This window comes from Triturus cristatus, chromosome 2_2 (genome assembly GCF_964204655.1).
Source record: "Triturus cristatus chromosome 2_2, aTriCri1.1, whole genome shotgun sequence".
Classification (NCBI taxonomy): domain Eukaryota; kingdom Metazoa; phylum Chordata; class Amphibia; order Caudata; family Salamandridae; genus Triturus; species Triturus cristatus.
The window spans coordinates 926,085,761-926,103,195 of NC_140582.1; the positions used below are offsets into that span (position 1 = coordinate 926,085,761).

At 48.4% G+C, this 17,435-nt stretch overlaps 1 protein-coding gene across 1 annotated transcript in view; it reads left to right on the forward strand.

Annotated features, from left to right (window-relative positions):
- Nucleotides 1–17,435, forward strand: part of LOC146862960 (proteasome activator complex subunit 2-like) — a 174,874-nt gene that overhangs the window by 93,807 nt on the left and 63,632 nt on the right. The window contains exon 7 of the mRNA XM_085642332.1: nt 16,363–16,431. Coding sequence (XP_085498458.1) covers nt 16,363–16,431 — 69 coding nt within the window. The remainder of the gene's footprint in view (nt 1–16,362; nt 16,432–17,435) is intronic.

Genomic DNA, 17,435 nt, shown 5'->3' on the forward strand with positions numbered 1-17,435 from the left:
ACGACGTCGAAGAAGTAGAAGTCTTACCCTCCAGTCCCGTTTCCGAACACGAACACGAACCCGGATCGGACGAGGCCGACGAGTCACTCTTCCACAGAGGTGAAGACGACACCGAGGTAGGAGACGACGAGGAGGCCTTAGGGGCCTAAGAGAGTAGCTCCGATGATGAACAAGGCCTACCTGTTCAGACCGAAATTTCACCAGCGCCACAGACTATGGCTCCGGTCGAGGGATCGCCTTCGGGCCTTACCCGAGACCTATCACGCAGTCCTTCGGCCCCGCCCTCGGGCCCGGCCTCGGACGTTCAGCGGCAGCCATTACCGCTTAAGCCAGCTGGTTTCCCTTCCACGAAACCGAAACCGAAAGCTGCTCAGGTTCCTACGAAACCGAAACTGAAAGTGGCGCTAGTCGGATCGAGGCCTTCAACACCTTCGACGCCAGCGCACCGGGTCGGCACCGACCGCACCAAGAGAGACTTCGGTGCCGAACTCGAGACGGGCGACATGGGAGTCGACAAACGGAAGAAGGTCATCGGCGCCGACAAACCTGCTCGGTTACCGGCGTCGACGCCACCGACACCGAGGGCCGTCCCGCCTGCTACGCCTCGCAGCACTCCCTCGACGACACCAAAACCTCACGTGTCGAAGACGTCGACGGTGATCTCCGCACCTCGACTCGATGCGCCACGGGCGCAGAAGATATCTGCAGCCGCCTCGACGACCCTGGCGGGGGCCACGACCTCTAAGGCGCCCCGAGTACGGCCTGGCGCGATGCCAGGCTGCAGATCCAAGGACGCCCTCCAGGACCCGTCGGGTTCCGGTTCGGCTCCGGCGGTTTCGTCGGTGCCGACCAGCATTACCTTCGGCTTGCCTCCACCCACAATCCCGAAGGCGTTTCAACTCAGGACACAGGTCACCAAAACTGCGGTTACACCTGTCGAGCCGTCTCCGTCACACGTCATCGACGCCGACACTGGCAGGATGATTCTCCACGGCCGAAGGATAACTTCGGAACCGCCATTGGAACCTTTCAGGATCCCGCTAAAGAGGAAGCTGCCTGTGGACTCAGAACCTCTCCTGTATGAACCCTTCTATTCACCCTACCAGGATCCACACCGGGCCTCCCCCACACGCTCCGACACGGATGCATTGGAGGACTGCTTGGATGAACAAGTCCCCTACCATGTGGACACGGACCCTGATGACCAGCAGGACCCTGACCAAACTTGGGGCGACCCTGCAGACCCCAGTGCACCTCTTGATGCACAGGACACACAACTATATGGGCCAAAAACATCACCCACAGAGGATACTGCGGCGTTCAACGCTCTGATTGAACGTGCGGCAAACAACCATGATGTACAGCTTCACTCTGATATCATCGAAGATGACTTTCTAATGGACACCTTTGCATCCTCAGAAAGACATGTAAAGACTCTGCCAATGTTGAAGGGGGTCCTCAAGCCAGCCACTGACATTTTCAAGGAACCCACCAGGGCACGAGTGATAAACCCCAGGATCGATAAAAAATACAGATCAGCACCTGGGGATCCTACTTACATCAGAGGCCAATTACCACTCGACTCCATCGTTGTGGCGAATGCCCGCAAGAGGGCACACTCGCAGACAACGGGTAACGCTCCTCCCCCGGACAAAGAGTCCAAGGTGCTAGAGACCTCCGGCAAGCGAGTTGCCGCACAAGCTGCAAACATATGGCGCATAGCTAACACTCAAGCGCTCCTCGCTCGCTACGATAGAGCGCACTATGACACACTGGAGCAACTTCTTCAGCACCTCCCTGACCCCTACAAAGAAGGTGCAGAAATCCTTATCAGAGAGGGACAGCTACTCACAAATGCTGCCATTAAATGTGCACTAGACGCTGCAGACACGGCTGCCAGGGCCATCAACACTAGCGTCATCCTACGACGTCACGCCTGGCTACGTATCTCAGGATTCAAGCCTGAGGTACAAAACAATATACTTAATCAGCCCGTCAACCCCGACTTTTTGTTCGGACCTGAGGTTGACACCACCCTCGAGAAGATAAAAAAGGACACGGACACTGCAAAGTCCATGGGCGCCCTACAAACTCAGTCCTTTCGGAGCGGCTCTTTTCGCCGCCCCGGAAACAAGGGAGCAGGCAGAGGACAGGGGTCACAACAAACATATAACAAGGGTAATACGCAGACCACCTACGATAAGAACACCCGAGGTGGCTATCGTGGCTCCAGTACCAAGGGCAGAGGACGTGGCTACGGCAACACCAGGTCCTCCCCCAAGAACAAGCAGTGACGCCCTCTCCCTTCCTCCCGACCACATAACACCTGTCGGGGGAAGGCTACAACGGTTCCTGTCCACGTGGAACTCCATCACCACGGACAGGTGGGTCAAAGATATTATAAAACACGGTTACTGTCTGGAGTTAACTTCCACTCCACCCACAATACCACCAAGAAACCGTCCTATGTCCTCAGAGCACTTAACGCTCTTACAGCAAGAGGTAGAAAGTATGCTTCTAAAAGGCGCTATCGAGCTCGTACCCATCCACGAGCAGGGCACGGGGGTTTACTCCCTCTACTTCTTAATTCCAAAAAAGGACGGGTCGCTCAGGCCTATATTAGACCTGAGACCCCTGAACCAGTACATTCTTTCAGAGCACTTTCACATGCTCACTCTACAGCAAGTCCTTCCGCTTCTCAAGCAGGGAGACTTCCTAGCATCACTGGACCTCAAGGATGCGTACTTCCACATACCCATCCACCCCTCACACAAAAAATACCTCAGGTTTACTGTTCAGGGGCAGCACTATCAGTTCAAAGTCCTTCCCTTCGGCGTGACAACAGCGCCCAGGGTTTTCACGAAGTGCCTAGCTACGGTGGCAGCACACTTACGGAGGCAGCATATACACGTCTACCCCTACCTAGACGACTGGCTCGTTCAAGCGAAGTCGGCCCAGCAATGTGCAAGCCATATGTCCCGCACCATTCACCTTCTTCACAGTCTGGGATTCTCACTAAATTACCCAAAGTCCCATCTCCAGCCCGCACACGTACAACAGTACCTGGGCGCGACTATAGACACTCTGGCGGCCTCAGCTCAGCCAAGTTTAGTGAGGATCAACAGCATACAACTGCTGATCTCCAAGTTCAAACCCAATCACTCGCTTCCAGCGCGAGTGTTTATGCAGTTGATAGGCATGATGGCCTCCTGCATCTTCATAGTCCCGCACGCGAGATTACATATGCGCCCACTTCAGGAGTGCCTAGCACGTCAGTGGAATCAGGCTCAAGGACAGTTGAAAGACCTAGTGTTGGTGAGCGGTCGGGCATACAACTCTCTGCATTGGTGGAATCCACAAAACCTTTGCAAGGGCCGACCGTTCCAAGAGCCTGTTCCACAAATAGTACTGACAGCGGACGCGTCTCTCCAGGGATGGGGAGCTCATGTACTCCACTACACAGTGCAGGGACTATGGACGACACAACAGAAGAAGATGCACATCAACCTTCTGGAACTGATGGCAATCTTCCTGGCCATGAAGGCTTTCAAAGTACATCTGTGCAACAAGGTCGTGTTGATCCGGACGGACAACATGACCGCAATGTACTACATACAGAAACAGGGAGGGACACACTCTCCACAGTTGTCTCATCTGGCTCAGAGCATGTGGAAGTGGGCCATTCAGAGGAACATGTTCCTCATGGCGGAACACCTCCCCGGCAAGGACAACCAGATGGCGGATCTGCTCAGCAGACACAGCCACCAGATGCACGAGTGGGAGTTACACCCATCAGTACTCCAACCGTACTTCCAGCAGTGGGGTCACCCAGAGATAGACCTATTCGCGACAAGCGAAAACGCAAAATGCCAAAGCTTCGCCGCCAGATTCCCACATCCGCAGTCGCAGGGCAATGCGATATGGATGAACTGGTCCGGCAGATTTGCGTACGCTTTTCCCCCAGCACCGTTGATACCGCTGGTGGCTCGCAAACTCCGACAACACTCCCTGACACTCGTCCTAGTTGCTCCCACGTGGGCACGCCAGCCGTGGTACACCACCTTCCTCGAACTTTCCGTGGTGCCGCATCAAAGGCTGCGGATCAAACCCGCGCATTTGACGCAGAACCATGGAGAGGTTCAGCACCCAGATCCGCAACAGCTGAACCTGGCGATCTGGCTCCTGAAGTCCTAGAGTTTGGCTATCTCAATCTGCCACCTGACTGCATGGACATCATCAAGGAGGCCAGGAGACCCACTACAAGAGCTTGCTATGCAGCCAAATGGAAAAGGTTCGTCATTTATTGCGGTAATAATGACATTAACCCGCTGGACGCATCCATCCACAACATCATATGTTACCTCTTACACCTATACCGATGCAATCTGGCGTACACCTCTATACGTGTCCATTTGACCGCAATATCAGCCTATCTGCAAACCAGGCAGCACCTCTCTCTATTCAGAGTGCCTGCCATCAAAGCATTCTTGGAAGGACTCAAACGAGTCATTCCACCTAGTCACCCACCGGCTCCAATGTGGAACCTCAACTTGGTCCTCACACGCCTGATGGGTCCACCCTTTGAACCTCTACACTCATGCGAGATTCAATTCCTTACCTGGAAAGTAGCCTTCCTGGTAGCGATCACTTCCCTAAGAAGAGTTAGTGAACTCCAGGCACTAACCGTTCAAGAGCCATTTATTCAGGTTCACGCCAACAGGGTCGTACTACGTACCAACCCCAAATTCATGCCCAAAGTAATATCGCAGTTCCACATGAACCAGACTATTGAACTGCCCGTTTTCTTCCAAAACCCACAAACTGTTGCAGAGCGGGCATTACATACACTAGATGTACGGAGGGCCCTCATGTACTACATCGACAGGACTAAACCCTTCAGGAAGACAAAACAACTATTCGTTGCCTTTGCCCCACACCACAAAGGTAACGCCATCTCCAAAGCAGGGATAGCCAGATGGATAGTTAAGTGTATTCAAATCTGTTATCAAAAGGCAAAACGCACATTAACTATTCCACCACGAGCCCACTCAACACGCAAGTTGGGGGCTTCCATGGCCTTCCTAGGAAATATTCCCCTGCATGATATATGCAGAGCAGCCACATGGTCCACTACACACACATTTACAAAACACTATTGCGTAGATGTGCAGTCAAAACAGCAGGCAGCTGTAGGACAGGCTGTTCTCAAAACACTTTTTCAGACCGCTGCAGCTGGCACGGGTAGCCGCCGCCAATAGAGGGCACTGCTATGTATTCTATGCACAGATATGAATTCAGCAGCCCACATGCCTCGAACTGAATATGCTACTTACCAGTATGCATCTGTTCTTGGCATGTAGGGCTGCTGACATTCATATCGCCCTCCCTCCTCCCCGGCGCCTGTCGCAGCTGCAGCTCTCAGAATTATTGCAAGCATGGTCATCACTTTCTGTATCTACTCCATCACTGCCACAATGGCGAAAAACAATCTGAGGATGGAGAGGATGCCCATGCGCACTGTAGTCCATGGGAGGAGTCACCTATCCAAGGATACTTCGAAGACTCTTCCAGGACAACAACGTGCAAACATCCGGACCCAACACTAGGCGGCGATCTATGCACAGATATGAATGTCAGCAGCCCTACATGCCAAGAACAGATGCATACTGGTAAGTAGCATATTCAATACCAGTTTGTACTGGTATACCTTAAGGCCATGACAAAAGATGAAATGTTGCAGTACTACAACACAGTGGCGGCTCCTCCGCTAAGGCGGAGGAGCGTCACCCTGCTGCTCTTGGAGCAGTGTAAAAGCAAAAATAAAATGATAATAACAGAAGTTACTTCTGTTAATATCTTTTTATTTTTAGTACCAGCCAGGTTGGGTGGGGCGGGACTGAGCTCCCGTGACGTCCGGGATGAGGAGTTGCTGCATTCCGTCCCTCTAGGGCTGGCCAAACAGTCATGCGTACTTTGCGTGTTCCCCACCAGGCTGCATTGGAACATACCCAGCCTCCCATTCCCCGTCTCAGCGCCGAGCCAGGCAAGCAGACCAATCACAACACTGCATTGCAGCACTGTGATTGGCTTAGAGGAGGGAGCCTGTGTGCTTCTAAGTTCCAGCCACAGAGAGACGAGGAGGGACTGTGGCGACGAGGAGGTAAGTGTGTTTTTATTTTTATTTTGTACCCCCGACCCTGCCCCTGCACTCCACTCTCGTTCCCTGCCAACTGCTACTGCTACAACCTATACAGCAAAAAAGGGAGTCAGAGACTCTTTGAAACTGACAGAGCTGACTGACAACATCCCCCTGTGATAGAGGAGGTCAATGATGCCAGGTTCAGTGTGATAAAAGGTGTTTGCCGGAAAAACATGTACAGTAAGAGTAAATCCGGTGACTGCTAAACCTGATATATACTTAAACGTGTCCACCTCAGACGATAACCAGAAAGGTGCCAAATAAGAAGAGAATCAGGATATATCTTCCTTAGTCGGGGGGGGGGGGGGGGGTGAATTCCAATATTACGTTCTCTTGGGAGGGACTCAAAAACGGTACAAGTCTGACTGCAAACGTAAAACCTCAAGGACAGATATGCTGCTCTGCCCAGGTGGTTTTCGACGACATCTACATTTTTATAGGGCTCATTCTTCATCCAAATAGTATAAAGGCTATTATCATTCAACTACAGAAAACAAGCACTGGCAAAGTAGATAGATGTCGTCTTTGGAACCTATTGGCTTTGCTAATAGTTTTTAACCATTCTGCTTAGCAACCCTGATGCCGTGCTGCCTGGCTAAAGAAAAAGCAGATTTTAAAAAGAAGCTGATCCGTTTTGGAAGCACAACTTACCATGCATGTGGGCATCCACTAAATTATGTTGAAGGTTATTTTTTCTTTTTAGTTACTGATGCAAGTTGGATCGATACTTAGAAGAAAAGAATGTGAAAACGTTTTTTGTTTTTTTAAACGAATGGGTAAAAACAAGAAGGGGTGGTTGAAACAACAGAAGCGAAGCTACAGGGTGAAGGGAAGCAGAAATATACAGGAAGGTAACACAGGGGCTTGAAAGGGGGTTGGAAGCTTCGCTGGGGCATGGGAGGAGGAAAGGATACAGAAAGATTAAGCATAGTGCAGTGCTGTGAAGGGGAAGCAAACAGGTGAAAAAGAGCAACATAGAGCTCACGAGGAGAAGCACACAGGCAAGAATGCAACACGGGGTGTGTGGGAGATGCACAAAGGCGAGAAAAGAGGAACAGCAGAGTGCGGCTGGGGTAGGAAAAGAATATAAAGTAGACAGATGGTAAACATATGTGCTCTCGTGCAGTGCTTAAACAAAAGAAAATAGTAGCCCCTGAAAAGTGAGCAGTGGAGGGACACAAGTAATGCGTTCATGCTCCAAGGTATGGAAAAACCCAAGAACAGCAAGGAAAGCCTACACTCGTTAACGAATAAGCAAGCAAATATGAGACTATGAAGCCACGCAAAGGTAAGTAATGGCCAGATTTTAAGCTCACTGTAAGCTAACAGTATGTCTTGCAAAAGACAGCACAACATGCACTGTCTAGGGGGCAAGACTTAAAAAACATTGCAAGATCCTAAGAAGCCACTAAATTATAGACCGTTATTGGACATTCACATGGTCAGTAAGCACCTGCAAAGAAGGCAGTGACAGTTCAATCCCAGCAGCATGTAGTGAAGGAGGCACTCCATGCCTCCTTCACTTCTGCCCCATATACTTCTGGGTACCGTACAACCTGGCTCCGGTCAGGAATGTGGGACATAGAAGTAGATGCTGTGCAATATATTCAACTCATTGCAGATCAATCTGACCATGAGTACCTTGTGCTTCTGGATTTCTCTGCAGCCTTGGAACTGTGGACCATGATGTATTCAGCCCATTTAACAAGAATTGGGGAGGTAACCGGTTCTGAACTATCATGATTTTGTTTCTTGCCCAAACATAGCTAGACTGATGTACTCTGAACTTTATGTGCAGTCCCAGAAAACTGATATGCAGAGTCCCAAAAATATCACCCTTACCTTCATAGACTTTATTCCGTATGTTCGGCATTTGTGGAACATAATCAATCACCTGGTGCAATCATATGCTGATCACATCCAACGTATGACTGAAATGAATGGGAACACCTCAGCAAGACACTTGAAGAAATGCTAAAATCAAATTAGGACCTGGAGGTGCTCTAGCTGGATTCAGTTCAAGGCAGCCATAACAAAAATCAGACAAGATCAGTCTCAATTGCTAGTCCTTATTGGAAAACCTCCTCTTTCAATGGTGGTTCCTGGTCGACTCAACTAAGTAATACAGTCTTGCCGACCCCATCTCGAGTTTATTCTGCAAAATAGTACTAAAGCACAAACACATTTTTGTAGTGTAAATTATATAAAAGCCATCAATAATTTTGATTCTAATCATGAGTTCAATTCTTGGGAATCCCTAAATACCCAGACACTTATAAGTAGGAGTCCTCTGCTCTGGGCCTGGGGCATGCTCAGTGTTCGCTGCTTCAACTGGAAAAAGGATGCTATTTCTGAGCCCAACCAATGGAGGCTAGAAATGTGCACAACACGTGAAACAATAACCCAACAAAACCAAGGGGGGCACAGAGGATATTCTCTTAACAGTAAAAGATAGACAAGTGTTCTCCTCCTGCATATCACACCTGTCCGGCATTACAAGTGCTTTTACATATCATGCTTTGGTAAAACAGATGTTTGTTCTTTGTACCTTTATGCACAAACGTTCGAGGTGGGAAAAACATTTTCCACTTCTGTGGTGGTTAATGTTCAGAGTTTGTCGTAAGTATTCCCCTGTTATTCGCATTGGGTTTTCAGAAATGCACCTCTTCCCCTCAGATATATGTGTTTCTAATAAGAACACAGAGAAGCCATTTGCAATGTAAATCACAAACTAACCGGCTTTGCAAACAATCACTTCTATTTATGTTGCTCTAGATCCTCTCTGCATTCCACAGAAGTGAGTTAGGGCTTTTCACATTTGAAGATAGGTTTCAGTTATACAAGTGAATCGTCAACTAAAAAAGTAACTGCACTTCTGGAAAAGTTGGAATATGAGCAGAATGATCACTTGCGAAAAAACAGAAACCCCACAAACATCTTTACATAATTCAATTGCCATTCACTTTCACGAGTTTCTTCTGCACGTTTTCTTCATTAGAAGAAATCAACTGTGACATCAAACATAAGCATGCAAGAGGGCTCAATAGCATGCCCTTTCCATGCTCTGTGGCCATCCCTCTCTTACAACTGTCTGATGAGGAGCAGAATACAAATAGCTATTCGACTTTGCTACAAAAAGTCGTACAGAAGTAAAACGTGATGAGATTGTTCTTACTTGCAAGGCAGAACGCGGACCACATCATTCTGTTTGTAGCTCTCGATGCATACGGCACAGTGATCAAAGTCGGGGTTTGTTTCCTGGAGGCAAGGAGAAGGAGATTTGAATTGAGATCAGAGCACGAAAAATCAAATCTATACACATGCATACTGCAGACCACAATATATGCATAGTTAACTCTGGCCGGGTACATTGAAGAAAAGTTGCAATCAGGTCAAACCGCCAACGCAACGAAGACTACTGGTTATACTGTAAGACCAGAGCACTATTGCCAAATCTTTGTAGCACACTTGAGAGGAGTCTTCCTTCCCATTCTGTGGCGCACTCCACATCATTCCAAATACTGAATTTCTCAGTCTTACCAGAGAAGGTCAGCTAGCCAGATGAATCTGTAATCAATTTGATGCCCTAGAAACCAAAGTGGAGGAAAGCAGAGACAGTCTGTCCTCCTATCTTGGGAGGGGGCTTGTGGAAAGAGCCTAAACTCACCGTGAATATTCCCAAACAGCTGTACTAGACTGGCACTCTTGGAAGACTGTACTGGCTTGTCAAGGACAGGAACTTAGAACCACCTGCAATGATCTAGTCAAAACCTTAAGAAGTTAAAAAAAAAAAAAAAAAAAAGCGCTGGCCAGAAGGAGAAAAAGATGGGGATGTAAAGGAATTTGAAGCATAGCATGGGAGGGGATCACCCACCACATATTCATCTAATATTAGAAGGCACACTTCACTGGAAGAGAACTGGAAAAAACAGTAGTTAGCAAAAAGAGGAGCTGGTAGAGTTTCTTTGTGAGGAAAACCTGTGAGATGGGGGAAACACGCGTAACCTAAATATCATACGGCCATTCAAGCCAACTATTCCTTTGTCCTCTGGAAAGAAATGGAAAAACAAACATTTACAAGCAACAGTCTAATTTGCATGCCTGTCATACAAACAGTGGACACATTGTGGAAGCAGAATGTCACATCATACCCATATCACTGCTGACATAATGGGAAGTGAATAGCAGTGCATCTGTCTGCGAGATGCTGGTCCCACTTCTGTATCAATCTCATTAGTAGTGTGTGTAGCAGGTGTTCAACAAGCATTTACAATACAATAGTTCTCGCGTTTGCGAAACTTTGAGCTATTGGCATTGTAAATGACAATGCCTTTTATTTATGTTTTGTTTTTAAAACCGATAAATAAAAGGCTTTGTCATTTACAATGACAATATCTTAAACGCTCGCAAATGCGAGACCTATTGCACTCTAAATGCGTTTGCGCTGTAAAAAAAAAAGTCAAAACGCGTTGGGAGAGAGTGTCCTGCCTGGCAGGCAGGACAAAGCTATTTGAGCTGTTTGGCAGTATTTGATGATAAAATAATATGCTTTGTTCTGTGTGGCATATTTTGTAGGGCGAGTGCTGTCACGAGAGACGTTGAATCCAGATAGGTTGAAAATGAGTTTCAGTAGAAACGGGAATTTGATAGCTGTGGACTGCATATCAGAGACCACTAGGGAAGTGCGGGTGGGGGTAGGAGTGTGGTACGAGTGAACTGACAGTGCTAAGCACAAGTTCATGACGCTAGGAAGATGCAGAGTTAGGGTGTGTTTGTGAACATCCTTCAGGGCAAATGTTTCATAAGTGGGGCTCTGTTGATGTTTGACGAAGGACTGACCTCTTAGTTCATCACGTCACCAGAATCCCTTGATGCACCAGCCCAGTAATATATGGCGTTAAAACAATGATTAGTTAAGGGAAAGCCCAGAACCGCGAGTTGCTGGCGACGTCATTAAATCTTCTGAGTCCTCTGTATCAAGATCGCTTCCTACAGTGACTGTAATTGGAACCTGCTATGAATGAATGAATGAATGATTGCTTCACTACAGCGCTCTAGGGAATCGGCCTCAAAGCGCTGGCTAACGTGAACCGCGTCATGCTCCCCTTTTCTCAGTAGAGCTCTGGTTCTCAGAGACCAAAGGCGTGAGGGAACCGAGTGCGGGGCGCCAGGGTGGGCTGCAGATGGCCCTAATTATATGATTATAGGCAGTGCTGCGACTGAGAATTACAAGTAGCCTGAAAATGGTCAAATGCTAAATTATGCTAATGAGGCAGTGAGGCCCTCATAAGAAGTTACCATGTCACGAGGGACACCCTTTCCGTGACTTTCTGTTAAAAAAAACCTATTGCATTTTGGGAGTTGTGGTCTTGGTTTGCGTCTATTGCATCATATGGGCTAATAATACACCTGAAAACGGTGACGTGACAGAGGACATGGAGTGATCAGGGAATAGCAAATTTCAATACGTTTAAGCACACTCCCTGTTCAGAGCAGGTCGGCGTCGCCTGAGGACAGAGGGAGGCAAGCTTATCACAGATGTCTCATATGAGAGAGGCCATTTTACGGGTCATTAAAGCGCAGCAAGAGGAGGGGAGGGAAAGAAGACGGTGCAAGGGAGAGAGCCTGGATGGAGAGAGGCAGGGAGAGAAACAGTGAAGAGAGCCGGGAAGGGAGAAACCGAGGGGGCAGAGTTATATTGAATGTTGAGGAGCGTGGGAGAACGGGAAAGGCAGAAAGGGGCATTTTATGGGTCATTAAATTCAAAGGGGAGACTGGAAAAGCCGCAAAAGTAAAATCGATCGCGTGTGTGTGGCTGCGAAAGTAAAAGCGATCGTGTGCGTGCGCACATTCAGCTCTTTTTCAACGCACATACTCGTGCTTGTGGCGTGCCGCTGCGCACTCCCGCAAGCTGTATGCCGCCACAAGCATGAGTATGTGCTTGGAAAAAGAGCTGCACGACGGCTAAAGATCTCCTATGCAGTGCATGCGCACTGCGTAGGCGAGACCTAAAAAGGGTCATTGCCACAGCTCACCTCAGGGTCCCTTCTCCTCCACCTCCACCCCCTCCTACACCATCTCCTCCACCAATGGATGATGATGACACCTCTGATGACACAGGAGGGGGTGCGGATGATGTGCCACTAGGGGGTCCACCTTATTCCCCGGACCCCTGGGATGATTACAGTACGCCAGATGTCCCTAATGTTCCACAGGATGGCATCTACCCCTCTAGGCCTTCCCCCTCCGGAGGACACAATGGGTTTTGATCAGCTCCTCCACAGAGCTGCCCAATACCGCGGGGTGGATTTACATACTGACCCTGTGGAAGACTATTTCCTTATGGGCACTTTTGATAACCCACAAAGGTCCACCACTATTCTGCCCATGCTAAAAGCATGCACCTGAGGTACCTAAAGATCCTGTTAGGGCTAGGGTTATTAACCCCAGGATCGAGGAAAAAGTACAAGGCTACCCTAGCAGACACAGCTTACATTAAGGGCCCCCTACCACTGGACTCCCTTGTAGTCGCCAATGCTAGAAAGAGGGCCAACTCTGACATCAGGGGACGCTCCACCCCCTGATAAAGAGTCCAAACTCTTGGACGCCTCTGGCAAAAGAACCGCATCACAGGCAGCTAACATATGGCGTATTGCCAACATGCAAACACTGTTAGCCAGGTACGATAGGGCACATTACGACCAACTAGAAACCCTATTGCAACACCTCCCCGACAAATATAAGGACAAGGCCAATCACCTTATACAAGAGGGGAAACTTGTCACTAACCGTTGACAACCATTCGTTGCGCGCTGGACGTGGCAGATACCCCCTCTAGAGCTGTCAACACCAGTGTTCTCCTGCATAGTCATGCCTGACTACGCATTTCAGGTTTTAAACCTGAAGTACAAAGTTCCATCTTAAACCAACCATTCGATCCGGAACACCTATTGGGCCCTAAAGTAGATTCATCCCTTGAAAAGATGAAGAAGGACACGAATACAGCTAAATCAATGGGAGACTTGCAATCGCAAGCTCCCAGCAGATACTGGTGGTCGCCGCTAGGGGTGGATACTGCTTTACAATCTATGCACAGTGTGTAATCTGCAGCTCATATGCCTCGAACGGAATATGCTACTTACCAGTATGCATCTGTTCTTGGCATGTAGAGCTGCAGATCTACACATGCCCTCCCGCCTCCCCGGCTACCTTTATCTGTTCCAGTATTATCTTACTTAGATACACCACACATGAGCATCTTTCCTGTTTCTTACTAAGCTCCATCATTTCCCTGCTGGCAAAAAACAATCTGAGGATGGGGCCGATGCCCATGCGCACTATGATCCAAAGGAGGAGTCACCGACCTCGTGACTTCCAAATACTTTCCAAGACAAGAACAAGTGCAAACATCCGGGCCCAACACCAGATGGCGATCTATGCACAGTGTGCAGATCTGCAGCTCTACATGCCAAGAACAGATGCATACTGGTAAGTAGCATATTCCTTATTATAGCATTCATAGTTAGTCTAGTGATCTTGGACAGAGGTCACACCAGCCTCAGCATGTTTGTACATTTTCAATCGCAAACTATTGATACATGGGTTTATGTTTGGAAACGAATAGTGGCTAGTCTCCAGCAGTGCCATAGCGTTGTAACAGGACCAAACAGTGTGACTTTTCCTCAAGCAATATTAAGACTGAAGCAGTGTGAGCGTCTTGCCAACAGCCCTCTAGCAGCCACTTCATCAACACCTCTAATTTACCTCCAGTAGGTTTTACAACCCAGGCCAGACTGTGCGGCACCTTGCCACCTGAGATGTTGCAAGAGGGATATCAGCTACCGAGGCCTGACAGACAACCTGTGATGAGTTTGTAACCTGATTCTGAAACATCAGTGCCTGTATATCGCTTGTATACAGGTGGTGAACCAAGATCACAGTCTGTTTAAACTGCAAGACCTCTTGTCAGCTGTACCCTAACTAAAAGAAACACTTGGATTCTCATTTGTTCGAGGGGTTCAAGGTTTAGATGAGGCATTATTCTCGACTCAATGATTTCTGTCCTTAGAATAGGTAAATACAGATGCATTGTTTGACCCATTCAAGAAGTCAGCATGATTTTCTTGCTGCCGTGCCCACCTCTAAATCGGTTGACTGGGACGAGAAACTGCCTCTGCTTCCGTTCGTAACGAACAAAGTACAACATCTAGGCTATGTTGATATTCTTTTTCCTCTACTGCCAAATATTATCCCTTGATTTGTAACTGCCTGCCTATTGTAGACACTCTGTGTGCACTGGATGCCATGTGCCATGTTAAAATGCTGTTACATTTTCATTGTTTACCTTCTATTAAAATCAGGTGGAGTTTGTTCAATGCGTTCAGGTGGTGCAGAGTGCAAAGTGGGTATACGGTTCAAAATATAGCCCAATGGTTATTTCTTTACAAAGCACAAAAGCAATCCAATAATTTTATCAGACTTCTACTAGACTATGGACTCTTTAATCTCCATGAAGCACTATCTACATTTACATGCAGGCAAGTCATGTGAACCATACGTTAAACTTAAGATACTGACAGTAGATCATCTGATAGAAGTCCAGTCAAAGCAAGCCAGGAATGCGTGTGTTCAATCAAATGCCTAAATAGTCCACTATAATAGCCGAGTCGAGTGTGCTATCTATTGGTGGGTGGTCCTGAGCAACACTTAAACCAGTTTTCAGATCTACACAATCTTTACAAAATGAAGTGGGACCTTCTAATTGATTGAAATGCCTGATTTATGCATTGGGGTCACAACCTCGAAATCTGCTGTAGCCGTGGATGAGCCGAACAGCTTCTAAGGAAGGTTTATCCTTCAGATGAGTGTTCTATAAATAAACATTGCTCAGCATGTGTACGTTAGCCTTCACAACTCCCTATATAACTGTTTCTATTCAAAAGGTATTGTGCAGGTTTTCTTGGTTTCTAAAACTTGTTCAGGCTCTAGTGACAGAATCTCGATCTAGATTAGGACCCCTTTTTGTTTACCACTCAACTTGTTTTGCCTTTGCAATCCTATTTTATGTAGGTAAGGTGAGCCAGTACCTATGGAAGGTCCATTGTTGACCTTGAATGAAAGTCGCGCATGTACACATCTGATCTGAATGTATAGGGCTGAAGAAAGATTTCTCTCACAATTACTTCAAAGCATGTTTAGCACTAGAATGTTTTCCCCAGTATTGCCTGTGAGTGCTGTATAACTATTGGAGTCCGAGTTCTTACTCAGCGGTGCCTGTACGGGACACCAGCAGTAGCTCACCTTCCAGTATTAGCGTCAGTGCTATAAGACTCGGCCAGTGCCCAGAAAATCTGTAAGAGCTTCCTCCACCAGTGTCCTGTCGGGTCTAGATGACTCCAGCATTGTGACCAGCCACTCTCCCTAATTTTCCCCAAGTACTTCATGTCCTTAGGGAGTGCCTCATGGCTCCAGCTGAGATCTGGGAGTGCTGTACGTCACCAGCAGTGTCAGTCTCTTCCAGCAGTGTGTTGTCAGGTCTTTATCACTCTGGCCGTATGTGCTTCATCTAGAAGTCTCAGTCAAAACTAAAAGATTCAAAAGATGCGACTAGTTCCAATTCTAATAGTGCTGTCAGTTCTATTGAAGTCTAGTGCCCAGTGAATACTAAAAAAAAAAAAAAACTACCTGTGCTGTGTGATTGTCTTCCCATAGTTTGCGTCCGTGACGTATGCCTGCAAAACTTTGGACTTCATACAGATGTGCCCCATAAGTGCCATGTGACTCAAATCGATGTCTTATGGGTGCTTAAGGTGTCCATCAGTGTACATTGTTTCTGGCTCTGCCCTGTCAGTGCTTAGGAGCGCACCCGCAGTGCCATCAATGTTGTATCGTTAATGTTGCATAGTGTAAGTTCTTTCTGGCTCTGCCCTGTCAGTGCTTTAGAACTCTTACTGTGTCACCATCCTCACCCACAGTGTCATCTATGTCGTATAACCCCGGCATTGTGATGTTTTAGAGCTGTGCCAGGCTGTTGCCCTGGGACTCGGTGAACCTCCACAACTTATGCCACCCATCCTATACAACTGTACACGCTTTGTCAAGAACTACCTGGCTGACAGTGCTTTAAAACCTGGGTCAGTAATTAAAAATGTACTCTGCCTTAGGTCATCACCTGGATCCAACATCTGATCCCCAAAATTGAAGATGGAAATGATTTTGGAGTCGCAATTCAGGTAAGTGTGTTTGTGTATGTGCAAAAGATATTATGCAGTTATTTTAATCTGTAGATCTGAAAGAGACACGTTATTGATGGATTCCTTACCTTTGAATATCCCCAGGCGTCAGACTGGATCTGGAAAGTTTTGCTAGCAGTACCCCTGCGCATCAGTAGGTGGCATCATGCAGCTCTGCGTCAGTCGCTGGCGTCGTAAGCGCCGAGATGACGTCACAGAGACTACTTAGATGCCACCCAAGCGCTGACGCACATCTGGATAGAGCATGTACCTTAGTCTCTTTTTGACTACTCTTTTGAGACTTTTTGTCTCCCCTTTTTTCTCCTGGTGCACGTAGGGATGCCTGGCTTTAAGTCTTATGGGGCCTGCCGTCGCAACATGTCAGTGGCGGACTCCCATGATGTTTACCTCTACTGCCTGGAGACAGAACATGACTCTCGGTCCTGCAGGGACTGTCGAGCCATGGCCCCGAAGGCCTTGTGGGAGCGGCGCCGGAAGCTGCTGGAGGTCCGGCACTCGTCCCAACGCCGCTCAAGGTCCAGGGACCGCTCGCGGGGCCCAGTCGTCGCTCCTCTGGCTCCAAGTGTTCACCCTCGGATTCTGGTAAGCGACGACATAAAAGTCGAAGAAGCGTGTTCGCTCTCCGACGTCCCCCTGTCGGTCCTCGGATGCGGACGAGGGGGACAGGGGTTCTGCCCCTGCGGCAGCCTGGGAGTCCTGCGGCCTACCCGCCTTACCCGGGTCCGTCGGCGACTCCCAAACAGGTACAAAAGTTTCTTGCCACCATGGACCGCCTTTTAAGGCCTCTGGCTCCCGCCGGCGCGCCTTCAGGCCCCGTGGTCCCGTGTCCAGATCCTGTCGGCGCCGCCGGCGGATCCAGCTTTGGCGCCACAGGATCCTACGCCGTTGGCTCCGGCCCCGGCGCCACGAGGTCCAGCACTGAGGCCTCCAGCACCACAGTGGGTGCCGCTTATTCCTCCTTGCCCCGGTTCCAGGACTATTTT